At 46.7% G+C, this 26,767-nt stretch overlaps 1 protein-coding gene across 4 annotated transcripts in view; it reads left to right on the plus strand.

Annotated features, from left to right (window-relative positions):
• ankef1a (ankyrin repeat and EF-hand domain containing 1a) overlaps nt 1-26,767 on the plus strand; it is a 47,479-nt gene that overhangs the window by 13,625 nt on the left and 7,087 nt on the right. For all 4 annotated transcript variants that reach the window (XM_055638933.1, XM_055638934.1, XM_055638932.1 and 1 more), the window contains 6 exons: nt 5,212-5,411; nt 9,634-9,783; nt 13,613-13,736; nt 15,696-16,518; nt 22,420-22,646; nt 26,245-26,429. In XM_055638933.1, the coding sequence (XP_055494908.1) occupies nt 5,212-5,411; nt 9,634-9,783; nt 13,613-13,736; nt 15,696-16,518; nt 22,420-22,646; nt 26,245-26,429 (1,709 nt within the window). The remainder of the gene's footprint in view (nt 1-5,211; nt 5,412-9,633; nt 9,784-13,612; nt 13,737-15,695; nt 16,519-22,419; nt 22,647-26,244; nt 26,430-26,767) is intronic.

A 26,767-nucleotide genomic window follows, 5' to 3' on the forward strand; every position in this document is an offset into this window, starting at 1 on the left:
TCCTATGTAGGATTCTATGTTTTAGTTTTAATTTAAAGATACAGCGTGGAAACAGGCCCTATCGCAACATAAATCTTCCGTGCCGACCAGCGATCCCTTCGCACACTAACCTATCCTACACCCACTAGGGACGTATTTTTGCTTTTAGAAGCCAATTAACCTACATGCTGGAGTACGTCTTTGCGGGACAGGCAGCACCTGGGAGGAAAAGGAAAGCTCACGTTTCGCGTCGAACCCACACGCAGGATGTCACGGGGCTGGAAAGAACCGCAGTGTCATATGACGATCCAGCCTTGCGGCAGAGGGCCTGAAAACATGTAGGATTCTATGTTTTAGGCCACATATAAACCCCAACCTCGGGTGGACTATGAGGGGGAGAACTGGATATTTTTAGTGCCTTCCCTTACAGTGAATTCTGCTGTGGGGGGACGTTTCTTGTTGATTTCTATAGTGTACTGTTCTGTGTCTTTTTTCTTTTCTTTTTTATTTTATATGGATTTATTGACATTTAATCTATTCAATTAGTTTAATGAATATCTGAAAAGAAATTTGGTTCAAAGTGATTTTGTTTAAAAGTGCTATATAAATAAATATTACTACTACTACTACATCAGTTAAAACAGATCTGAAAAAGGGTCTCGACACGAAATGTCACCCATTCCTTCGCTCCAGAGATGTTGACTCACCCGCTGAGTTGCTCCAGCATTATTGTGTCTACCTGCTGTTTGCATTGGTCAGTTCTGGCCAAGTGAGTTTCAAGACGTAGAACTATTACTGACAATTTAGGAATACAGTCTCTGGAGGCGATTTAGTTTGTTCCTCCAAATATATCACATTGAACTTGCAGCTGGTGCTGGCATTTTTGCACTTCAAGCTCGGCATACAAAGTCTTGTTTCCATAGTGCTTCTGTTTACTGCTGCTTGATACAATGATTGAGTAGACAATCAGACCAGAACTGATTTTTCCGATGTATCCAGGCTAACAGATCAAGGGAATGTTGTGTTATTGAGGGTTCCTACTGCTGTAGAAGGAGTAAACTAAAGTCCCAGTCTCTAGTTCAGAGATACAGCATGGAAACAGACCCTTCGGCCCATTGAGTCCATGCCGATCAACGATCACCTTTTCACACTGACCCGTCTGAAGGAGGGCCTCGACTTGAAACATCACCCATTCTTTCTTTCCAGACATGCTGCCTGTCCCGCTGAGCTACTCCAACATTTTGTCTCTACCCCTTCACACCAGTTCTACATTATCCCACTCCCGCATCCACTCCCTACACACGAGGGACAATTTTACAGAGGGCCGATTAACCTACAAACCTGCACGTCTTTGGGATGTGGGAGGAAACCAGAGCACCCGGAGAAAACCCACATGGTCACAGGGAGAAAGTACAAACTCCGCACGGACAGCGCCCATAGTCGGGATCGAACCCGCGTCTCTGGCACCGTGAGGCAGCAGCTATACAAGCTGTGCTGCTCATCCTAGGCTGGCATAACAATCAAGTTATTGGTTCTGAAGTAGTCAGCTGGAGCCGTCCACTAGAAAGGTAGAAAGACCATTTTAAACGGGAAGCATTAAGTTGTTTCACTGAAGTTGTTTCCCTGGTTGGCGTCCAAATTTCCGGCTCGTTCGCAGGGCCTTTCATCGCCCCGCGCAGCTTAAAATCAGCCGCGGAATCTCCCATCGCCCGACGGGGGCTTCAGTAGCGGGAGCCTCGATCGCCTCAACGCAGCAGTTTGGCTGCTTGACCAGGGGAGAAGGAGCGAGGAAGAGATAAGACTTTTTTTACCTTCCATCACAGTGAAGGAGGTGTCTGGAGGAGAGTCACTGTGATGGATGTTTGTGTTCAATTGTGTTTCATTGTGTGTTTTGTTGCTTTTTTACTGTTACAACTGCATGGTAACGAAATTTTGTTCAAACTTGTTTTTGAATGACAAATGAAGAAATTCAATTCAATTCAATTCAATCAAAGTGAAGGATCTGAACTTTAACTAAGTTCCAAAATCCGTTCTTCCTGAGGATCCACATTACAAATTCAGCCAGCTATGGTCTGCACTAGATCTCTTACCCTTAGCCCCCCCCCCGTGTCTCTCTCCCCAGGCTTTCACTGTTACTCCCCCTCGATTGTTGATTAGCCCACAGGGTCCCAGGTAGCACTTTGGAAAGTCAAACCAGTGAATGGCCGGGCTCTGGGGAGTTCATGTTCATTGTGATAGGAGCAGAATTAGGCCATTCGGTCCATCAAGTCTACTCCGCCATTCTGTCATGGCTGATCTATCTCTCCCTCCTCGCCCCATTGTCCTGCCTTCTCCCCATAACCCTTGAGAATCTATATCAGGAAGTAGTAGAGCAGAGGGATCTCAGGGTGCAGGTACATAGTTCCTTGAAAGTGGCATCACAGGTAGATAAGGTGGTCAAGAAGGCTTTTGGTCTTCATCAGTCAGGGTATTTGAGTATAGAAGTTGGGAGGTCATGTTACAGTTGTACAAGACATTGGTGAGGCCACTTTCAGAGTATCGAGTCACGGTGGCGCAGCGGTAGAGTCGCTGCCTTACAGCGAATGCAGCGCCGGAGACCCGGGTTCGATCCTGACTACGGGTGCTGTCTGTACGGAGCCTGTATGTTTTCCCCCGTAATCTGCGTGGGTTTTCTCCAAGATCTTCAGTTTTCCCCCCACACTCCAAAAATTCGTACAGGTTTGTAGGTTAATTGGCTTGGTATAAATTGTCCCTAGTGCGTGTGGGACAGCGTTAACGTGCGGGGATCGCTGGTCGGCGCGGACGCGGGTGGGTCGAAGTGCCTGTTTCCACGCTGCATCTCTAAACTAAACTAAACATTGGTGAGTCTGAAGAAGGGTCTCGACCCGAAACGTCACCTATTCCTTCGCTCCATAGATGCTGCCTCACCCGCTGAGTTTCTCCAGCATTTTTGTCTACCTTCAACATTGGTGAGGCCACTTTCAGTAATGAACCGCCTGACATAGCCAACTGTGCCTGTAAAGCGATCCACACAGAACAGTTTCCAAAGCATCAGCTCCCCAAGCCATTATTGCAAAGCAATTTTTGAAACAGTTCCGTAGTATAAATGGGTTTTGTTTGACCATTGCAACGGTATGTTTGGATGTAGGCTGAAAACTATGGGTAAAAAACAGTTACACTTGTATTAAGTGTCACCAGAGCAGCAATTGAGCAGTAACACGATCGGCTCGAATTCACAAGGCAATATTATCTTTTCACTGTGTTGTGGCTACCAATGCTACAACTTACTTTTAAGTTCACAGAATTTCACTGCAACAAAAGGCCAACATACCTGCGCTTGTCGTCACGATTGGCACGCAAACAACCGGTTTGTAAGTTGAAGCTTCATTTAGATCACAGATACAACATGGAAACAGGCCCTTCACCTTTTTTTAAATTTTAAGTCCTGTTAAAAAATGTTAGTTGGAGGTCTTCTCTGTGGAGGGTGGGGGTGGGGAAGGGGGAAACTTTATTTCTTAGTCCCCTACCTGGTCGGAGAGGCAGCATCCATCCGAGCTGCTCCTTCGCCCTGTCCTCGCGGTCTACCATCGAGAATGGAGCGGCGTTTCCTGTCCGGGACCGGCCGGGACTACAGCTTCGGCGGCGGTGACGCAGCGCTGGGATACCAACACGGAGCGGGCGATGCCTTACCGGGTCGCCGTGCGGCAAGCTCCGGAGCGCTGTGGCCGCCGACTCCCAACATCGCGGAGCTGTGGCTGCGGGTGTCCGGCCGCGGGCGGCGCTGGATTTGGTAGCGCCGCGGAGCCTGGGATCAAGTTCGCCGGGGTCGGAGCTCCAACTGGCGCGGCCTGAGGGCTATGAGTGCCCCGGTCTACGGTCTCCGGGGAGGAGGCAGCCGCTCCAGACTTTCCAAGCCACTGTGGAATGTTTCACCCGACATCGGAGTTCCATCTTCACGGCAAGAGGGCCCTGAAAATTATCGGACTGGCTGCACGGCCACAAATGGGCCCCGACCTCGCGTGTTTCACAGAAGAAGAGGACTTAACTTTCTGGTGCCTTTCCCCACAGTAGAAATGTTTGATTCTGCTGTGGGGGGACGTATGTGTTGAACTCTATAATGTGTTGCGTCTATTTTATTCTTTTTTTTTTAACCTTTTTCTATGGTTTGTATGGAAACTTATTATTTAATTTATGTAAAGCACTTTGGTGTCAATGCGAGTTGACTTAAAACGTGCTATATAAATAAAACTTACTTACTTTGGCCCACCGTGTCCGTGCCGACCATCAGTCACCTGTTCACACTGGTTCTATGTGATCCCACTCTCTCATCCACTCCCTCCGCACTGGGGCCAGTTTGCAAAGAAACATTACAGCATGGGAACAAGCCCTTTGGCTCACTAAAGGGGCTGTCTCACTGTACGAGGTAATTCAAGAGCTCTCCCGAGTTTAAAAAAAAAATCAAACTCGTGGTAAGTACGTAGAATGTACGTAGCGGGTACGTCGGAGCTCGGGACGTCTCTTAGCGGCTCGTAACGCTAACGGCAGGTACTCAGGAAACGCGGTAAGCTCGGGAAGACTCGGGAAGATTTTTCAACATGTTGAAAAATGTCCACGAGAGCCCCGAGTACCGACGAGCGGCCATTACCGTAATTCTCCGAGTTCAAATCAGGGGAAACCCGGGAGAACTCTTGAATTACCTCGTACAGTGGGACAGGCCCTTAAGTTCACACCAACTATCTATTACCCATTCACACTAGTTCTATGTTAGCCCACTTTCGTATCCACTCCCTACACACAGGGTACACAATTGTCATTGTCTGTCTGAAGAAGGGTTTCGGCCCGAAACGTTGCCTATCTCCTTCGCTCCGTAGATGCTGCTGCACCCGCTGAGTTTCTCCAGCATATTTGTGTACCTTCGATTTTCCAGCATCTGCAGTTCCTTCTTAAACCCTACACACTGGGGCCTGTTCACAGAGGACCAATTAACCTACAAACCCTCATGACTTTGGAATGTGGGAGCACCCCGTGGGAAACCCACACGGTCGCAGGGAGAACGTGCAAACTCCACACAGACAGCACCCGAGGCCAGGATCGAACCGGGGTCTCTGGCGCCGTGAGGCAGCAGCTCCACCCGCTGTGCCACCCTCGTTGAAAGTTGAAAAAGGTGATGGTTTTTGGGTTTTTTTCTAGTCTACGAGTTTACTCAGACATTTTCCAACCAATTTCTTTCAGGCATTCTGTACTACTGCATCTCCCCAACCATGCGCCACCTGCATTGCCTGGAGATCGCTCTGGCACATGGAGCCGACGTCAACAACTGCTCAAAAGAGGGCAAGCCAGTCTTCCTGTTGGCTTGTGAACAGGCGGACGCCTGCTCCGAAATGTGCCTGCAGATTCTCGAGAGGGGTGCCGACCCAAACTCCAAGTATGAGGTGAGACCACAAGGCATAGGAGCAGAATTATAGACAATAGACAATAGGCGCAGGAATAGGCCATTCGGCCCTTCGAGCCAGCACCGCCATTCAATGTGATCACGGCTGATCGTTCACAATCAGTACCCCGTTCCTGCCGTCTCCCCATATCCCCCGACTCCGCTATCTTTAAGAGCCCTATCTAGCTCTGTCTTGAAAGCATCCAGAGAACCGGCCTCCACCGCCCTCTGAGGCAGAGAATTCCACAGACTCACAACTCTGTGCAATAAAGTGTTTCCTCGTCTCCGTTCTAAATGGCTTACCCCTTATTCTTAAACTGTAGCCCCTGGTTCTGGACTCCCCCAACATCGGGAATGTTTCCTGCCTAGCGTGTCCCTTAATCCCTTCGTCCCGTCGAATCGGACCCTTGGACTATCTTTAATTGGATTTTATGGACCCTTTCTTGCTCTAAACATTATTCCCTTTATGCTGTATCTGTACACTGTGAACACCTTGTGGTGTTTCCGCTGACTGGATAGCATGCAACAAATCTGCTTTTCACCGTATTTCCGTACACATGACGATAATAACATAAACTAAATTAAACTAAACTAAACTACATTGAACTAAACTGAACTAATCTGCTCCGACGTTTGATCATGGCTCTCTCAACCTCATTCACCTGCCTTCTCCATGTAACCTTTGACACCGTACTAATCAAGAACCTGACAATTTCCGCTTTAAAAATACCCATTGACTTGGCCTCCACAACCTTCTGTGGCAATGAATTCCACCGATTCACCACCCTCTGGCTGAAGAAATTCCTCCTCGACCTCTAAAATTTTCCCCTTGTGTGTGGCAATGGATAAGAAAGTGGGATAACATACGGCTAGTGTGAACGGGTGATCAATGGTCGGTATGGACTCGGTGGGCCGAAGGGCCACCTGTTTCCATCCTGTATCTTTCAATTCAATTCAATTTGATTCAATTCAGTTCAGTTCAATTCAATTAATTTCAAATCCAATCCAATTCAATTCATTTCAATTCAGTTCAATTCAATTAATTTCAAATCCAATTCAATTCAATTAATTTCAAATCAGTTCAATTCAATTAATTTCAAATCCAATTCAATTCAATTCATTTCAATTCAGTTCAATTCAATTAATTTCAAATCCAATTCAATTTGATTCACTTCAGTTCAATTCAATTTAATTGAATTAAATTTCATTTCAGTTCCGTTCAATCCAATTCCAATTCCAATTCAAATTTAATTTCAAATTCAATTTCCATTTCCATTCAATTGGATAGCCCATCACTGCACCTTGTGGACAAGCAATCTCACCAACCTCTGGAACGTTAACCTGAAGTGTAACTGTTCAACCACAAAGGCAAGAGGGATAGAGGTGTAGAGACCCAAGACAGATGGAAAGAAGGAAGGGTGATACATGTTGTCATGGTGGTGAAGCTTGTGTGGACCTGAGATCCTAAGAGCGATGCTGTCTGGAGCTGTGCTACTGGTAGGGCCACCCATGGCGGCGAGTTCAAGGGGGAGGTCTCTGACAAAGAGCAATCCAACCAAGACCTCAACAGTGGAACAATGCAGAGGATGATGGCTGACCTTAGTGGAGCGTCACAACGGCTGGGAAGGCGGATGAAGGCTGCAGCAGATGTGTACTGGTGTAAAATTATGGGCTGGATATGTTGGAGGACAGAATGGATTGAAGAGAGAAGAAGAATGTTTGTTTTAATTTGAGGGTTTGAAAAATCAACACAGCAGTCCCAATACTTCCCTCCTAATCAGAAGTAAATAAAATCCCTGATGCTGAAATTTAAAGGGGGGGGGGGGGGGGGGGGGGGGGGGGGGGGGGGGGGGGTGGCATGTCCTTTGTAATTACTGCTCTGGCTTCAGTTCTAGTTCTTCCAGTAGGACACTGTAGCAGGCCAGGATAGAGTGAATGTGGAGAGGATGTTTCCACTAGTGGGAGAGTCTTGAACCAGAGGGCACAGCCTCAGAATAGAAAGGAGATTACTTTGGTCGGAGGGTGGTGAATCTGTGGAATTCTTTGCCACAGAAGGCTGTGGAGGCCAAGTGGATGGATATTTTTAAGTTGGAGATAGACAGATTCTTAATTAGTACGAGTATCAGAGGATATGGGGAGAAGGCAGGAACGGGGTACTGATTTGGGATGATCAGCCATGATCACATTGAATGGCGGTGCTGGCTCGAAGGCCCAAATGGCCTACTCCTGCACCTATTGTCTATTGCCTAAGGCAGGAGAATGGGTTTGAGAGGGAAATATAGATTAGCCATGATTGAATGGTAGAGTAGACTTGATGGGCCGAATGGTCTAATTCTGCTCCTATCACTATTTAACGACACAATGGTCACCCAATGTGAATAATAAGAAATCCAGCTCGGGGTCATTCAGAAAGTAAATATATTTCCAAGGTTTTCTGAGCTGCATATATATGTAAGCACCATTTCGACATGGTTAGTTCATTTAAGTTCTTTGTAAATATTGAGGGGATTTGGTGGTGTTAATGTCTATGAGTACAGGGATGAGAGCTGATAAAAGTGACCTATGCTTGGATCAGAAAAACTAAACTAAATAGACCAGAGGAGGTAGTTGAGGCAGGTACTATCCGAACGTTTAATGAACAGTTAGACAGGTACCTGGATAGGACAGGTTGGGAGGGGTATGTGCCAAACGCGGGCAGTTGGACTAGTGTAGGTGGGACATGTTCGTCAATGTGGGCAAGTTGGGCCGAAGGGTCCGTTTCCACACTATATGGCTCGATGACTCTATGGGTCTATCACTCAATCGCTCTGTGACTGCAAGGAGGATTCCACTGACAGTGGTAGCTGGCATAGTGCAGAGTATCGTACAGGTCCTTTAAATTCTGCACGCATGTTTCAAAATAGAAATTAAGAGCCTGCAAATGGATGAGAAGAAGAATCAATCACAAAGTAGATCAGAAACAATTACATCTCAAACTGGATTCAGAGGACGGGTAAAATATGAAGGGGCGCAGCGGTAGAGTTTCTGTCTAATTACAGCGCCTGAAACCCGGGTTTGATCCAAACTACGGTTGCTGTATATGTGGAGATTGTAAATTCTCCCCGTGACCTGCGTGGGTTTACTCTGATTAGCACGCAACAAAAGCTTTTCACTGTACCTCGGTACACGTGACATAATATATTCAACTCAATGTAGGTGAAGTGCAGCGTAGGTTCACCAGGTTAATTCCCGGGATGGCAGGACTGACATATGATGAAAGAATTGATCGACTTTGCTTATATTCACTGGAATTTAGAAGGATGAGAGGGTATGTTATAGAAACATATAAAATTCTTATGGGATTGGACAGGTTAGATGCAGGCCAAAATGTTCCCGATGTTGAGGGAGTCCAGAACCAGGGGTCACACAGTTTAAGAATAAGGGGTCGGCCATTTAAGACTGAGATGAGGACAAATATTTTCACAGAGAGTTGTGAATCTGTGGAATTCTCTGCCACAGAAGGCAGTGGAGGACGATTCTAGACGTTTTCAAGAGGGAGTTAAGTTCAAGTGAAAGTGAGTTTATTGTCATGTGTCCCTGATAGGACAATGAAATTCTTGCTTTGCTTCAGCACAACAGAACATAGTAGGCATTGACTACAAAACAGATCAGTGTGTCCATATACCATAATATAAATATATACACACATCAATAAATAAACTGATAAAGTGCAAATAACAGACTATTAATGTTCAGAGTTTTGTCCGAGCCAAGTTTAATGGCCTGATGGCTGTGGGGAAGTAGCTATTCCTGAACCTGGTTGTTGCAGTGTTCAGGCTCCTGTACCTTCTACCTGAAGGTAGCAGGGAGATGAGTGTGTGGCCAGGGTGGTGTGGGTCCTTGAGGAGCTAGATTTAACTGTTGGGGCAATCGGAATCAAGGCATATGGGGAGAAAGCCGGAACGGGGTACTGATTTTGGATGATCATATTGAATGGCAATGCTGGCTCGATGGGCCAAATGGCCTTCTGATGCACGTATTTTCTATGTTTCTAACTCAACTGCAGCGGATCTTGAAGCCGCCAACCTAGACCCTCTCCTATCGACCCACTCCTTGCCTCCGTCATCACAGCGGCCCTCTCCTCCTCCACTCTCCGGTCTCCGAGCTTCCCCCTCACGCGGCCGTTTGGGTCTCTGTTCACGGCGGCCGATGGCTCGTTTTTATTTTGTGGTGGGTTTCTGCAGGCCACAGGTCACACCGCTCTGATGGAAGCGTCCAGGGAAGGTGCCGAGGATGTCGTCCAGGCCATCCTGGAGAAAGGGTGCGAGGTCAACCTTCTGCAAATTGATCGGTACAACGCTGCCCACTTCGCCGCCCAATCAGGATCCTTAGAGGTACGGAAATCAACATTTGTCATCATCAACTGGGGCGGCACGGTGGCGCTGCTGCCTCACGGCGCCAGAGACCCGGGTTCGATCCTGACCACGGGGGCTGTCTGTACGGAGTTTGTGCGTTCTCCCCGTTTTCTCCGAGATCTTCGGTTTCCTCCCACACTCCAAAGACGTGCAGGTTTGTAGGTTAATTGGCTTGATGTAAATGTAAATGGTCCCTAGTGTGTGTAGGGTTGTGTTAAGGGGCCTGTCCCACTTGGGCGCCATTTGCACGTCATGCAGATGGCGCGCAAAGATTTTGTGCATCCCAAAATCCTGAGGCGCCACACGCGACCACACGTCACTGCCTACGTCACCACGTACCATGCGCGCGTAATGCGTCGTGATGCGTACATGATGTTGCGTAAATTATGCGCAAATGACGCCCAAGTGGGTCAGGCCCTTTAGCGTACCGGGATAGGTTCTGAATCGATGGGCTGAAGGGCCTGCTTACGCACTGTATCTCTAAACTAAACTAAACTATGAGGTTTGATCATTGAATGAATTGTTTGTTTAAATCTCTCTTGGCATCAGTCTAACATTGTAAAATGGGAAGGTTTTTATTTCCTTCAGCCTGTGCTGTCTTCTCAACTTCAAAGCAACGCTTAGATGCACGCTATTTGACAGTTGTGCCACAGAATGTGTTGAAGGATCCAAGGAGTTGGAGTGATTCGTGTGGCAACGTTGCTGAGAAGTCCGCCAATAAACCATCAATTCAACCCTGGTATCCATCTCCACATTCTTCACAACTAGTTCTTCTAAGGGCGGCACAGTGGCGCAGCGGTAGAGTTGCTGCCTTACAGCGCCAGGGTCCCGGGTTCGAACCAGCCTACGGGCACTGCCTGTACGGAGTTTGCACATTCTCACCATCACCTGCGCGGGTTTTCTCCGGGTTGTAGTCTGCACACTTGTACGTCTTCGCAGTGCGGGAGGATAAATGGAATCTCGGAGAAAACCCACGCAGGTCACGGGGAGAACGTGCAAACTCCGTACAGACAGCGCCCGTGGTCAGGATCGAACCCGGGTCTCTGGTGCCGTGAGGCAGCAACTTTACCGCTGCGCTACTGTGCCGCCCAGTTGAATAGCCTGTTACTTGCGGTTGACTACATTTTTAATTTTGGCAGTCATAACAGACCCTTCGGCCCAACTTTCCAATGCCGACCAAGGCGCCCCATCTACAATAGTCTCACCTGCCTGCATTTGGCCCATATCCCTTTAAACCTTTCCCCTCCAAATTTATTTTAAATGTTGTGATATTATGTGCCTTAACTTCCTCGTTCCATATACCAACCACCCTTTACATTGAAAAGTTGCTCCTCAGGTTCCTATTAAACTTTCCCCTCTCACCTTAAACCAATGTTTCCTGGTTCCTGATTCTCCTACTGTGGGGATTAAACTCTGCACATTTATCTTATCTATTTCCCTAATGATCGTAAACACCTCAACAAGATGACCCCTCATCCTACTGTGCTCCAAAGAACAAGGTCCCACCCTGCCCCAACCTCTCCCCCTAGCTCAGGCCATCAAGTCCTGGCAACATCCTTGTAAATCTTCTCTGCTCTCTTTCCATTTTAAAGTCTCTTTCCAATCTTTGCTAGTAGGTCATTTTCTGGATCTAGGAACCCAGTTTATATCATTAGGTCATGTGAGATAGGAGTGGAATTACTCCATTCGGCCCATCAAGTCTACTTGCCATTCAATCGTGGCTGGTCTATCTCTCCCCCCCTCACCCCATTCTCCTGCCTTCTCCCCATAACCCCAGACTCCCATGCTAATCAAGAATCTATCTGGCTCTGCATTAAAAATATTCACTGACTTGGCCTCCACCACCTTCTGTGTCAAAGAATTCCACAGATTCACCACCCTCTTACTAAAGAAATTACCTCTAATCCTAGACTCTCCCACCAGTGGAAACATCCTCTCCACGTCCACTCTATCCAGGCCTTTCACTATTCAGTACGTTTCAATGTGGTCCCCCCCTCATTCTTCTCAACTCCAGCGAGTACAGGCCCAGTGCTGTGAAACACTCATCATATGTTAACCCATTCATTCCTGGGATCATTCTTGTAAACCTCTCCTGAACCCTCTCCAGAGCCAACACACCCTTCCACGGATGTGGTGCCCAAAATTGCTTACTATAGACTATAGAATATAGACTATAGACAATAGGTGCAGGAGTAGGCCATTCGGCCCTTCGAGCCAGCACCGCCATTCAATGTGATCATGGCTGATCATCCCCAATCAGTACCCCGTTCCTGCCTTCTCCCCATATCCCCTGATTCCGCTATTTTTAAGAGCCCTATCTAGCTCTCTCTTGAAAGCATCCAGAGAACCTACCCCCACCACCCTCTGAAGCAGAGAATTCCACAGACTCGTCTCCGTTCTAAATGGCTTACTCCTTATTCTTAAACTGTGGCCCCTGGTTCTGGACTTCCCCAGCATCTGGAACATGTTTCCTGCCTCTAGTGTGTCCAAGCCCTTAACAACCTTATATGTTTCAATGAGATGCCCTCTCATCCTTCTGAACTCCAGAGTGTACAAGCCCAGCTGCTCCGTTCTCTCAGCATATGGCAGTCCCGCCATCCCGAGAATTAACCTTGTAAACCTATGCTGCACTCCCTCAATAGCAAGAATGTCCTTCCTCAAATTAGGGGACCAAAACTGCACACAATACTCCAGGTGTGTCATCTCACTAGGGCCCTGTACAACTGCAGAAGGACCTCTTTGCTCCTATATTCGATTCCTCTTGTTATAAAGGCCAACATGCCATTGGTTTTCTTCACTGCCTGCTGAACCTGGCCTACTTTCATAAACTGATGTACAAGGACCCCCAGATCCCGTTGTACTTCCTCTCTTCCCAACTTGACGCCATTTAGATAGTAATCTGCCTTCCTGTTTTTGATACCAAAGTGGATAACCTCACATTTACCCGCATTAAACTTCATCTGCCATGCATCTGCCCACTCCCTCAATCTGTCCAAGTCACCCTGCATTCTCATAACATCCTCCTCACAGTTCACACTGCCACCCAGCTTTGTGTCATCTGCAAATTTGCTAATGTTACTTTGAATCCCTTCATCCAAATCATTGATGTATATTGTAAATAGCTGCGGTCCCAGCACCGAGCCTTGCGATACCCCACTAGTCACTACCTGCCATTCTGAAAGTGACCCGTTAATCCCTACTCTTTGTTTCCTGTCTGCCAACCACTTCTCTATCCATGTCAGCACTCTACCCCCAATACCATGTGCCCTAATTTTGCCCACTAATCTCCTATGTGGGACCTTATCAAATGCTTTCTGAAAGTCCAGGTACACTACATCCACTGGCTCTCCCTTGTCCATTTTCCTAGTTACATCTTCAAATTCTCCAAATGCGACCTAACCAGCGCTGTATAGAGCCTCAGCATTACATCCCTGTTTTTGTATTCTAGCCCTCTTGAAATAAATGGTAGCATTGCGTTTGCCGATTCAACTTGCAGATTAACTTTTTGGGAATCCTGCACCAGCAAAATAGGGTTCCAAGGTGAAAGAAATGTTTCTCCTGAGATGCTGCCTGACTCGTTTTGAGTTACTCCAGCACTTTGTGTCTATCTTCGAGATTGAAGTAGAATTTGTGTTAAGATGGTCAACATTGGACCTGGTGGGTCAGGTTGCATGCCCGGAGAACATGGATAGATGTCGGGTTTCAGGTCTGGACCATTCTTCCGTCTTCAGTCTGCAGTAGGGCCCCGAGCCGAAAAGGCCCCTATCTAAATAAACCGACTGTTTGCTGATGTGTTCATCTCTTGTAGGTCATTCGAGCCTTGGTTGCTTACAACTGTGATATCGATATCATTAACACAGATGGAAATACTGCTCTGCATCTGGCAGCGTTAGGAGGATTTGCTGACTGTGCCAAATTCTTGGCACAACGAGGTATGGGGATGAAATCCACAAGGCAGGCAAAGTGCTTCCCACGCATTCTCCTCTCCCAGTACAGCATCCAAAATGCACCTGTTTACAGTTAGTGTTTAGTTGTGTTTAGAGATACAGCACGGAAACAGGCCCTTCGGCCCACCGACCTGCGATCCCCCCCACACTAAAACTATTCTAACACGCACTAGGGACAATTTACATTTAAACCAAGCCAGTTAACCTACAAACCTGCACGTCTTTGCAGTGCGGGAGGAAATCGGAGCATCCAGAGGCAACCCACGCAGGTCACGGGGAGAACGTGCAAACTCCGTACAGGCAGCACCCGTAGTCAGGATCAAAAACGTCTCTCTGGTGCTTTAAGGAAGCAACTTTAGCGCTGTGCCACGATGGTTAAAGATCCAGGCTCCAAACTCACATGGGGTGACGTGGCAGCGCAGTGGTCGAGTTGCTGCCTTACAGCGCCAGGAACCTCGGTTCAATCCTGACCACGGGTGCTGTCTGTACGGAGTTTGGACCTTCCCCCCTTGACTGCGTGGGTTTTCTCCGGGTGCTCCGGTTTCCTCCCACACTCCAAAGAAGTGCAGGTTTGTAGGTTAATTAGCTTCGGTAAAAACTGTCCCTCCTGTGTGTAGGATAGTGTTGGTGTATGGGGATCGCTGGTCGGTGAAGGACTCGAGGGGCCGAAAGGCCTATTTCCACGGTGGGCGGAAGGGCTTGTTTCGATGCTGTATCTCTTAACTCTAAATTTATTGTTCCTCAATATTATTATGGCGGACAGACACAAAATGCTGGAGTAACTCAGCAGGACAGGCAGCATCTCTGGAGAGGCAGCATCTCGGTTGAACCGCGGGACTGACTACCATCGCCCGGTGGGGTAACAACATATCGCCTCAGCGCAGAGGGAGAATAAGGAGGGAAGAGACAGTGACTTTAAGACTTTTGCATCACAGTGAGGAGGTGCCTGGTGAACTGACTGTGGTGGATGTTCATTTGTGTTTATTGTGTGTTTTGTTATTTATTATTATAAGAATGACTGCAGGCAACAAAATTTCGTTCAGACCGAAATGGCTGAATGACAAATAAAGGAATCTAATCTATTCTAATCTAGAAGGAATGGGTGACGTTTCGGGTCGAGACCCTTCTTCAGACTGAAGAATAACCTATCTGCGAAGTATATGGAGGAAGAAGACTGAAGAAGGGTCTCGACCCGAAACGTCACCCATTCCTTCTCTCCAGAGATGTTGCCTGTCCCGCTGAGTTACTCCAGCATTTTGTGTCTACCTTCGATTTAAACCAGCATCTGCAGTTCTTTCTTCCACGCTTGTGTAAATTGTGTTAATTGTGTGTCTTGGTTTTTTTCTTGTTCGTATATGACTGCAGAAACAAAACAAATGACAATAAACGGTATTCTGATTCTGATTCTGATTATGGCGGAACTTGAAAAAAAGAGAAGAAGTATGAATGAATGCATGGATGAATTAATGAATGTATGATTGCATGAATGAATGATTGAATGAATGAATTCATGATGAATGAATGATTGAATGAATGATTGAATGAATGATTGAATGTATGTATGAATGATTGAATGTATGAATGAATGAATGATTGAATGAATGAATGAATGAATGAATGAATGAATGCATGATGAATGAATGAATGAATGATTGAGTTTATTGGCCAAGTATTCACATACAAGGAATTTGCCTTGGTGCTCTGCCCGCAAGTGACAACATGACATACAGTGATAGTTAGGAATGTCACATAAAACGTTAAACATGAATAATAAAACATTATTGATTAAACATGTGAAATACCAAAGCACAAGGAGGATACAGATTTTTGGTTATTGAGTAGAGCTACTACTCGTGGGGGAAAAAGCTGGAAACAATGGGGCAATGTTTTTGGAAGCTAATGCAACGCAAAGCTTGTAATTCCTCCTTTGGCCTTTCCTTTCAGGGAGCAACCCCAAGTTGAAAAATTTACAGTTAAAGACTCCCAGGGTCGCTGCCAAAGGACTTGGGTTTAAACTGGTGTCCAAGGAGCTGCGGAAGGTTGAGCGGCTCCTGACAAAGTATTCCAAGCCGGGCGTGAAGAACCCCAGCCCGCCCTGGCTCATCCACCTCTACGACTGGGCGCTCTATCACGAGCACACTCTGCGCAACGCCTTCGCCACCATGGACAGGGGGGACGGAACGCTGACCAGAGAGGACTTTGCCACCATCTTGGCCGACAGGAACGCGCCGATTCAGGAAGAAGGGGTCACGATGCTGATGACCGCCCTGGACAAAGCCCGCACGGGAATCATCGACGTCAGCGAGTTCTTCAAGGGCGCCAAGTACCTCGAGAAGGCTTACCTCATGTCCTCGTACGAACCAAAGAGGAAGAAGGGGAAGAGGGGCAGGAGGGGCAAGAAGGGCAAGCTGAACATACCAATACCCATTTGCACTGTCCCAGATGAGTACATGCAGCGACGTGAGGATGGGGGTCCACCAGACTTTATGATAGAACGCTTCAGGAACTTTACAGACACAAATCGGTTCACCCGGGACAAGCCACCTGAACATCCGCTGCAGGATGATTCATCGTGGTACTTGGAGAAACCGGAGAAAGTGTACACCAGTATTAACTACGCAGCAAAAGCAGATGACGTGCAATCTTTAAAGAAAGCCTTCTACCAGGGAGTGTCAGTCAATGTACAGGACAAATACTACACAACTCCGCTCATGGCAGCTTGTACGGATGGGAATTATACACTGGCCAAATTCCTCGTGGAAGCTGAGTGAGTTTACTTTCTGGCTGATGTTTTCAATGTCTCCCTCTCGCCTGTATTTACCTTTGTCCTGCCCTTCCTCTCTTCCAGCTTTCTAACTCCCCTATAACATGTTCCCGATGTTGGGGGGAGTCCAGAACCAGGGGCCATGGTTTAAGAATAAGGAGTAAGCTGCGTACCAAATCTCGTTGCGTTTATGTGCAATGACAATAAAATATATTATTATTATTATTATTATTATTATTATTATTATTATTATTATTTAGAACGGAGACGAGGAAACACTTTTTCACACTGAGTTGTGAGTCTGTGGAAATCTCTGCCTCAGAGGGCGGTGGAGGCAGGTTCTCTGGATACTTTGAAGAGAGAGCTAGATAGGACTCTTAAAGATCAGAGGATATGGGTAGAAGGCAGGAACGGGGTACTTAGAAACATAGAAACATAGAAATTAGGTGCAGGAGTAGGCCATTCGGCCCTTCGAGCCTGCACCGCCATCCAATATGATCATGGCTGATCATCCAACTCAGTATCCCGCACCTGCCTTCTCTCCATACCCCCTGATCCCCTTAGCCACAAGGGCCACATCTAACTCCCTCTTAAATATAGCCAATGAACTGGCCTCAATTACCCTCTGTGGCAGAGAGTTCCACAGATTCACCACTCTCTGTGTGAAAAAAGTTCTTCTCATCTCGGTTTTAAAGGATTTCCCCCTTATCCTTAAGCTGTGACCCCTTGTCCTGGACTTCCCTAACATCGGGAACAATCTTCCTGCATCTAGCCTGTCCAACCCCTTAAGAATTTTGTAAGTTTCTATAAGATCCCCTCTCAATCTTATTGGGGATGATCAGCCATGATCACATTGAATGGCGGTGCTGGCTCGAAGGGCCGAATGGCCTACTCCTGCACCTATTGTCTGTTGTCTATTGTCTATCCCACAACAACCTGTCCTAAGAAGGGTCCCGACCCAAAACGTCACCTATCCAGGGATAGGTTCTCCAGGGATGCTGCCTGACCCGCTCAGTCACTCCAGCTCTTTTTCTTAAAATGTCTGCATTTATTTTCATAGCTACTGCATATATTTCTCCCCAAAAGGGTGAAAATCTTTGCATCTCCAACTACATACGTTCTGATATTCCAGAGAGAGATACGCGGTCAGCCTCCTACATTCTCATCTCTTGTCCTTGGAGCATGTAGAACGCAAACTGTGGGATCACCACCTATTATTAATTTCTTGCCATTTTTGTTCATGGGACATAGAACAGTACAGCACAGGAACAGGCCCTTCTGCCCACAATGTTTGTGACCAACATGATCCGCTTCCAAGATGGCGCCCACCCCCGGCAACTATTTACTTGCTGGCTGCAGAAGCAGACCTACAATCGCATTTCACAATCCCTCCACCCCCATACATCTCTACTCCTGCAGCAACATTTATCCATACACTGTAAACGGCTCGATTGTAACCATGCATTGTCTTTCTGCTGACTGGATAGCAGGCAACAAAAGCTTTTCACTGTACCTCAGTACACATAGAAACATAGAAAATAGGTGCAGGAGTAGGCCATTCGGCCCTTCGAGACTGCACCGCCATTCAATATGATCATGGCTGATCATCCAACTCAGTATCCTGTACCTGCCTTCTCTCCATACCCCCTGATCCCTTTAGCCACATCTAACTCCCTCTTAAATATAGCCAATGAACTGGCCTCAACTACCTTCTGTGGCAGAGAGTTCCAGAGATTCACCACTCTCTGTGTGAAAAATGTTTTCCTCATCTCGGCCCTAAAATATTTCCCCCTTATCCTTAACCTGTGACCCCTTGTCCTGGACTTCCCCAACACCGGGGACAATCTTCCTGCATCTAGCCTGTCCAACCCCTTAAGAATTTTGTAAGTTTCTATAAGATCCCCCCCTCAATCTTCTAAATTCTAGCGAGTACAAGCCGAGTCTATCCAGTCTTTTTTCCTATGAAAGTCCTGACATCCCAGGAATCAGTCTGATGAACCTTCTCTGTACTCCCTCTATGGCAAGAATGCGTGACAATAAACTAAACTAAACATCTGCCAGTATTTCATCCATACACCTCGATTCCCTGCACTTCCATGTGCCTATCCAAAAGCCTTTTAAACGCCAATATCATATCTGCCTCCACCACCATGTGTCAAATACCTAGTGGAAGCAAGGTCAGTTTATTTTCTGGTTGATGTTGTAGATATATCCCCCTCACCCTTTTCTACTGTGAATGAGTGCTGACTTTTAAGGTTAGTTTAGCTTTAGAGATACAGCATGGAAACAGACCCTTCAACCCATTAAGTTTGCGCTGACCAGCGATCACCTGTACACCAGCACTATCCTACCCACACTAGGGACAATCAGAGGTTTCTCTGGCTTCCTTCCACACTCCAAAGACGTGCGGGTTTGTAGGTTAATTGGCCTCTGGAAATTGGGCGGCACGGTGGCGCAGCGGTAGAGTTGCTGCCTTACAGCGCCAGAGACCAGGGTTCGATACTGACTATGGATGCTGTCTTTACGGAGTTTGCACGCTCTCCCCGTGACCTGCGTGGGTTTTCTCTGGGTGCTCTGGTTCCCACCCACGCTCCAAAGGATCTTATAGAAACGTATAAAATTCTTAAGGGATTGAATAGGCTAGATGCAGGAACAATGTTCCCCATGTTGGGGAAGTCCAGAACCAGAAGTCGCAGTTTAAGAATAAGGGGTAGGCCATTTAGGACTGAGATGAGTTCAACTCTCTCCCCCGGAGAGTTGTGAATCTGTGGAATTCTCTGCCACAGAAGGCAGTGGATGTTTTCAAGAGAGAGTTGGATACAGCTCTTAGGGCTAGCGGAATCAAGGAATATGGTGGAATTCTCTGCCATTTGGAATGATAGGTTTTCAAGGATCAAGGAAATGGGAAATTGGAATCTGCCACGAAGGCACTGGATGATTTGAAGATCATACAGCTTTAGGGCTAGCGGATCAAGGAATATGGGCTGGAAAAATCAGGAACGGGGTACTGATTTTGGATGATCAGCCATGATCATATTGAATGGCGGCGCTGGCTCGAAGGGCCGAATGGCCTACTCCTGCACCTATTGTCTATGTTTCGAAAGACGTACAGGTTTGTAAGTTAATTGTCTTGGTATAACTGTAAGTTGTTCGTAGTGTGTAGGATAGTGGTAGTGTACGGAGTGATCACTGGTCAGCACGGACTTGTTGGGCCGAAGGGCCTGTTTCTACACTACATCTCCAAACTAAACTAAGCTAAACCTGGTGCGAAATATCTTTACAATACATAGAAACATAGAAACATAGAAATTAGGTGCAGGAGTAGGCCATTCGGCCCTTCGAGCCTGCACAGCCATTCAATATGATCATGGCTGATCATCCAACTCAGTATCCCGTACCTGCCTTCTCTCCATACCCTCTAATCCCCTTAGCCACAAGGGCCACATCTAACTCCCTCTTAAATATAGCCAATGAACTGGCCTCGATTACCCTCTGCGGCAGAGAGTTCCAGAGATTCACCACTCTCTGTGTGAAAAAAGTTCTTCTCATCTCGGTTTTAAAGGATTTCCCCCTTATCCTTAACCTGTGACCCCTTGTCCTGGACTTCCCCAACATCGGGAGCAATCTTCCTGCATCTAGCCTGTCCAACCCCTTAAGAATTTTGTAAGTTTCTATAAGATCCCCTCTCAATTTCCTAAATTCTAGAGAGTATAAACCAAGTCTATCCAGTCTTTCTTCTTACTCAAATCCTTTTGCTATGAAAGCTAACATACCATTCGCTTTCTTCACTGCCTGCTGCACCTGCATGCCTACTTTCAATGACTGGTGTACCATGACACCCAGGTCTCGCTGCATCTCCCCTTTTCCTAGTCGGCCACCATTTAGATAATAGTCTGCTTTCCTGTTTTTGCCACTAAAATGGATAACCTCACATTTATCCACATTATACTGCATCTGCCAAACATTTGCCCACTCACCCAGCCTATCCAAGTCACCTTGCAGTCTCCTAGCATCCTCCTCACAGCTAACACTGCCCCCCAGCTTAGTGTCATCCGCAAACTGGGAGATATTGCCTTCAATTCCCTCATCCAGATCATTAATATATATTGTAAATAGCTGGGGTCCCAGCACTGAGCCTTGCGGTACCCCACTAGTCACTGCCTGCCATTGTGAAAAGGACCCGTTTACTCCTACTCTTTGCTTCCTGTTTGCCAGCCAGTTCTCTATCCACATCAATACTGAACCCCCAATGCCGTGTACTTTAAGTTTGTATACTAATCTCTTATGTGGGACCTTGTCGAAAGCCTTCTGGAAGTCCAGATACACCACATCCACTGGTTCTCCCCCTATCCACGCTACTAGTTACATCCTCGAAAAATTCTATAAGATTCGTCAGACATGATTTACCTTTCGTAAATCCATGCTGACTTTGTTCAATGATTTCACCACTTTCCAAATGTGCTGCTATCCCATCTTTAATAACTGACTCTAGCAGTTTCCCCACTACCGATGTTAGACTAACTGGTCTGTAATTCCCCGTTTTATCTCTCTCCCTCCCTTCTTAAAAAGTGGGGTTACGTTTGCTACCCGCCAATCCTCAGGAACTACTCCAGAATCTAAAGAGTTTTGAAAGATTATTACTAATGCATCCACTATTTCTGGAGCTACTTCCTTAAGTACTCTGGGATGCAGCCTATCTGGCCTGGGGATTTATCGGCCTTTAATCCATTCAATTTACCCAACACCACTTCCAGGCTAACCTGGATTTCACTCAATTCCTCCAACTCCTTTGACCCGCGGTCCCCTGCTATTTCCGGCAAATTATTTATGTCTTCCTTAGTGAAGACGGAACCAAAGTAGTTATTCAATTGGTCCGCCATATCCTTGTTCCCCATGATCAACTCACCTGTTTCTGACTGCAAGGGACCTACATTTGTTTTAACTAATCTCTTTCTTTTCACATATCTATAAAAACGTTTGCAGTCAGTTTTTATGTTCCCTGCCAGTTTTCTTTCATAATCTATTTTTCCTTTCCTAATTAAGCCCTTTGTCCTCCTCTGCTTGTCTTTGAATTTCTCCCAGTCCTCCGGTATGCTGCTTTTTCTGGCTAATTTGTACGCATCATCCTTCGCTTTGATACTATCCCTGATTTCCCTTGTTATTCACGGATGTACTACCTTCCCTGATTTATTCTTTTGCCAAACTGGGATGAACAATTTTTGTAGTTCATCCATGCAGTCTTTAAATGTCTTCCATTGCATATCCACCGTCAACCCTTTTAGAATTAATTGCCAATCAATCTTGGCCAATTCACGTCTCATACCCTCAAAGTTACCTTTCTTTAAGTTCAGAACCATTGTTTCTGAATTAACAATGTCACTCTCCATCCTAATGAAGAACTCAACTATATTATGGTCACTCTTTCCCAAGGGGGCACGTACAACAAGATTGCTAACTAACCCTTCCTCATTACTCAATACCCAGTCTAAAATAGCCTGCTCTCTCGTTGGTTCCTCTACATGTTGATTTAGATAACTATCCCGCATACATTCCAAGAAATCCTCTTCCTCAGCACCCCTGCCAATTTGATTCACCCAATCTATATGTAGATTGAAGTCACCCATTATAACCGTTTTGCCTTTGTCGCACGCATTTCTAATTTCCTGTTTGATACCATCTCCAACTTCACTACTACTGTTAGGTGGCCTGTACACAACACCCACCAGCGTTTTCTGCCCCTTAGTGTTTCGCAGCTCTACCCATACCGATTCCACATCCTCCAAACTAATGTCCTTCCTTTCCATTGCATTAATCCCCTCTCTAATCAGTAACGCTACCCCACCTCCTTTTCCTTTCTCTCTATCCCTCCTGAACATGCTCTTACAATGTGTTCTGCATTCCTAGTGCTAATGTAAACACCTACGATAATTTAATGTGGACGCCCCTTCACCATGCGTGCCATGCGGGGCAACTGGACATTGTGCAGATGCTGGTGAAGGCCGGAGCGACAGTCAATGCCGTCTCCATCAACGGAGCCACGCCTTTGATGAGGGCAATAGAAAGCTGCAGAGTGGATTGTGTCAACTACCTGATTGAGCGCGGCGCCGACGTGGAACTGGTGAACCAGAAAGGTATGTGTGCGGATATTGCCCTGTCACAGACACACGAAGCTGGAGTAACTCAGCGGGACGGGCAGCATCTCAGGAGGGAAGGAATGGGTGAGGTTTTGGCACGAGACTCTTCTTCAGTCTGAGAGTCTGGGGTGAGGGAGACGCAGAGATATGTTTCCCAGGGTGGAAATATCTAGGGCTAGGGACTGCGGAACTGACACTACATATTACAAGGAGCAAGAAACCCAACATCTTTTATTTGGTCTTCTTCTTTTCAACCTTGTTTGGTTTTTTTTGGATAGTAGATATAGATATAGATATGCCATTTATTGTCACTATACATGTACAGTGAAACTGAAAGCTGCTCGTACTCAGTGCATACATACAATTTAGCACAAAAAACAAGAAACAGAAAAAAAACAAAAAACAGAAGGGAGATGGGGGGGGGGGACATATATACATATATCATATATACATATATACAGATGGAAGTCCATGTTGGGCGGTGTAGTCAGTGCATGTGTGAATTTGAATTTATGGTAGATATAATTCTCGGAAAGCAACTATTCCTGAGTCTGTTTGTCCTGGATTTGATGCACCTATAGCGCCTTCCAGAGGGCAGCAGGTCGAACAGTCCAAACGCAGGATGGGAGCTGTCTTTGATGATCTTCTTTGCCCTGCTAAGGCAGCGGGAGGTGTAGATGTCCATCAGGGAGGGGAGAGTGGCAGCCAATGATCCTCTGCGCTGTCCTGGTTACCCTCTGAAGCCTCTCCCTGTCTGCCATGGTGCAGCTGCCATACCATGCTGTAATGCAGTATGTCAGCAGGCTCTCGATGGACGAGCGGTAGAAGGTCAGCAGCAGGTTAGAGTCCAGGTTGTGCTTCCTGAGGAACCTCAGGAAGTGCAGCCGCTGCTGAGCCTTCTTGATGACCGCTGTCGTGTTGTCCGTCCAGGAGATGTCAGCAGCGATATGGACACCGAGAAACCGGAAGGTGTTGACCCTCTCCACACACTCGCCGTTGATGTGTAGGGGGGCTAAGTCGGTGCTGTGCCTCCTGAAGTCGACAATGAGCTCTTTTGTTTTCCTGGTGTTCAGAGCCAGATTGTTTTCTGAGCACCAGGTTGTCAACTTCAGGACTTCCTCTCTGTAGGCTGCCTCGTCTCCCTTCGAAATAAGTCCGACCACAGTAGTGTCGTCAGCAAATTTGACGATGCGGTTGTTGTTGTGGGCCGGACTACAGTCGTAGGTGTAGAGACAGTATAAGAGGGGGCTTAGCACACAGCCCTGTGGGGAACCGGTACTCAACCTGCGAGTGGAGGAGAGGTGGGGGCCGAGTCTCACAGTCTGGGGCCGGTTGGTGAGGAACTGCTGAGGATAGTCATAGTGGTAACAGCACCACTGTCAGCTTTTGAAATCTACTGACCTGAAATCTACTGACTACTAAAGGCCAATTCCTTCTCTCCACAGATGCTGCCTCACCCGCTGAGTCTCTCCAGCATTTTTTGTCTACCTTTGATTTTTCCAGCATCTGCAGTTCTTTCTTAAACAGTTAGTAAGATAATTTTGCTAACAGTGCAGGAAGGAACTGCAGTTGCTGGTTTAAACCGAAGAAAGACGCAAAATGCTGGAGTAACTCAGCGGGACAGGAAGCCTCTCTGGAGAGAAGGAATGGGCGACTTTTCTGGAAGAAAGGTCTCGACCCGAAACGTCACCCATTCCTTCTCTCCGGAGATGCTGCCTGTCCCGCTGAGTTACTCCAGCGTTTTGTGTCTATCTTGAATTTTGCTAACACCAATCTGTTGAGATTCAATGTATTACTGCTCCACAGCATAGACAACATGGTGGCACAGCTGTTAGAGCCGCTGTCTCACAGCACCAGAGATCCCGGTTTGATCCTGACCTCAGGTGCTGTCTGTGTGGAGCTTGCATGTTCTCCCTGTGAGCGCGTGGGTTTCTCACGGGTGCTCCGGATTCCTCCCACATCCCAAAGACGTGCGGACTTGTGGATTAATCGTCCCTCTGTAAATTGCCCTTAGTGTGCAGGAAGTGGATGGGGAAATGGGATGACATAGAACTAGGGTGATCGATGGTTGGTGTGGGCTCGGTGGACCACTATACTGTACTGTACACTGACAATGACAATTAAAATTGAACCTGAATCTATCCCGCTTATGCTGCGGACCAGTAATCACAATGCTGTTAACAAAATGATCTTATTATCTGTTTCCATGCTGTATCTCTAAACTAAAGGGCATCATCGTTTGCTGTAACCATTGTTATTTAGAGGAGTTTCTAGTTCAAAATGAAAGAGAATGAAACAAGGGATAGCTGGGGTTGATGCATGCTGATGAACAATTTGGGCGGCACGGTGGCGCAGCGATAGAGTTGCTGCCTTACCGCGGGTTCGATCCTGACTACGGGTGCTGTCTGTACGGAGTTTGCACCTTCTCCCCGTGACCCGCGTGGGTTTTCTCCGGGATATCCAGTTCTCTCCCGCGCTCCAAAGACGTACAGGTTTGTAGGTTAATTGGCTTGGCATAACTGTAAATTGTCCCTAACACGTGGAGGATAGTGACAGTGTGCGGTGATCACTGGTCGGCGTGAACTCGATGGGCCGAAGGGCCTGTTTCAGCGCTGTATCTCCAAACCAAACTTTTGCCCGCAGTCAAGAGCTCTCAAAAATTCCCATGGCAATGTTTGTAGCAGATCCAGGAAATTCTTCCTATATTCTCGACAATATATGTTTCCCTCGCCCAACATGCCGAAAGAATGATTGACAGTTTATCTTATTTGTGCAAAGTCACTGTTGTGTTTCTCTGTGTCGAATCAGTCTCCAGACCTCTAGAGTGGTTTAGTTTAGAGATACAGAGTGGAAACAGGCCCTTCGGCCCACTGGGTCTGCGCCGACCATCTGTACACTAGTTCTGCAATACACATTAGGGACAATTTGCTGGAGGTTACCTTCCACTACCTGCAACCTCCAGCAACCACCTGCAACCTCCGGCAACCACCTTCAGCTCGCATCACAACTAGGCTTTGACAAAAAAATTACCGATTTTTAAAACGGCAACCTATTTTTAGTTGCGGCCGGTTTTGAAATTTTTGAAATAATCGCCGGAACATAGAAGAAGCGGAAACCACTTTCGACCATTAGGGAGACTGACAAAAACCTCCGGGAAATGCACGGAAACCTTGAGTCTCCAGAGGTTTCCGTTCAGGTTTCCTAAGTGGGACAGGGGCATTACAGTGCTAGAGACCCGGGGTGGATCCTGACTACAGGTGCTGCCTGTACGGAGTTCGTACGTTCTCCCAGAGACCGCGTGGGTTTTCTCCGGGTGCTCCGGTTTACTCCCACGCTCCAAAGACGTGCAGGTTTGTAGGTTAATTGGCTTGGTATCATTGTATAAAGTTAACAAAAAATGTCCTAGTGTGTGTTGGATAGTGTTAATGTGCAGGGATTGTTGGTGGGTCCGGACTCGGAGGGCCGCGAAGGGCCTGTTTCCACCCTGTATCTCTGAACTGAACCGAATCAGCAAGAGAAGCTGTCCTTTATGGATGGAGCATTCAACAATGTGCTGTTATACCGAACACACATTGATTTTTCTTTGCAAAATTAGGGCAAAATGCGTTGGACATAGCTAACGCCTACGCCGACATCAGGATAATTGATGTGGTCAAAGCCAAGATGGACAGTCTTCCGAAGAAAGAGAAAGGAAAAGGCAAAGCAAAAGCAGGAAAAGGGGGGAGTGCAGCATCTTCAAGACCACCGACAACCGGAGCGGCCCCTGTGCTTGCGGAGCTGGTAACCAAGACATTTTATGTTTAAAAAACATTCATTGTTCAAAACGGGATCAAAATGGTCAAAATGTACATTGCCAACGTTTTGTTCAAAATGTACAAAATCTTCAAACTTGTGCAAAAATGCACAGATTTACAACTATGAATGTATACAATGTAAAAATGCACAAATGTACAAATAAATGGACAAAATGTTCAAAAATGTACACATTAACATTTTGTCCATTCACATGTGTACATTTGTACATTTGTGCATTTGTTCAAAAATGTAAAAAAGTACAAAATGCCCATTTTCATAAATGTTCAACATTTCAAAAATGCTCAAAACTTTTTATGATGTTA

This window comes from Leucoraja erinacea, chromosome 8 (assembly GCF_028641065.1).
Source record: "Leucoraja erinacea ecotype New England chromosome 8, Leri_hhj_1, whole genome shotgun sequence".
NCBI lineage: Eukaryota > Metazoa > Chordata > Chondrichthyes > Rajiformes > Rajidae > Leucoraja > Leucoraja erinaceus.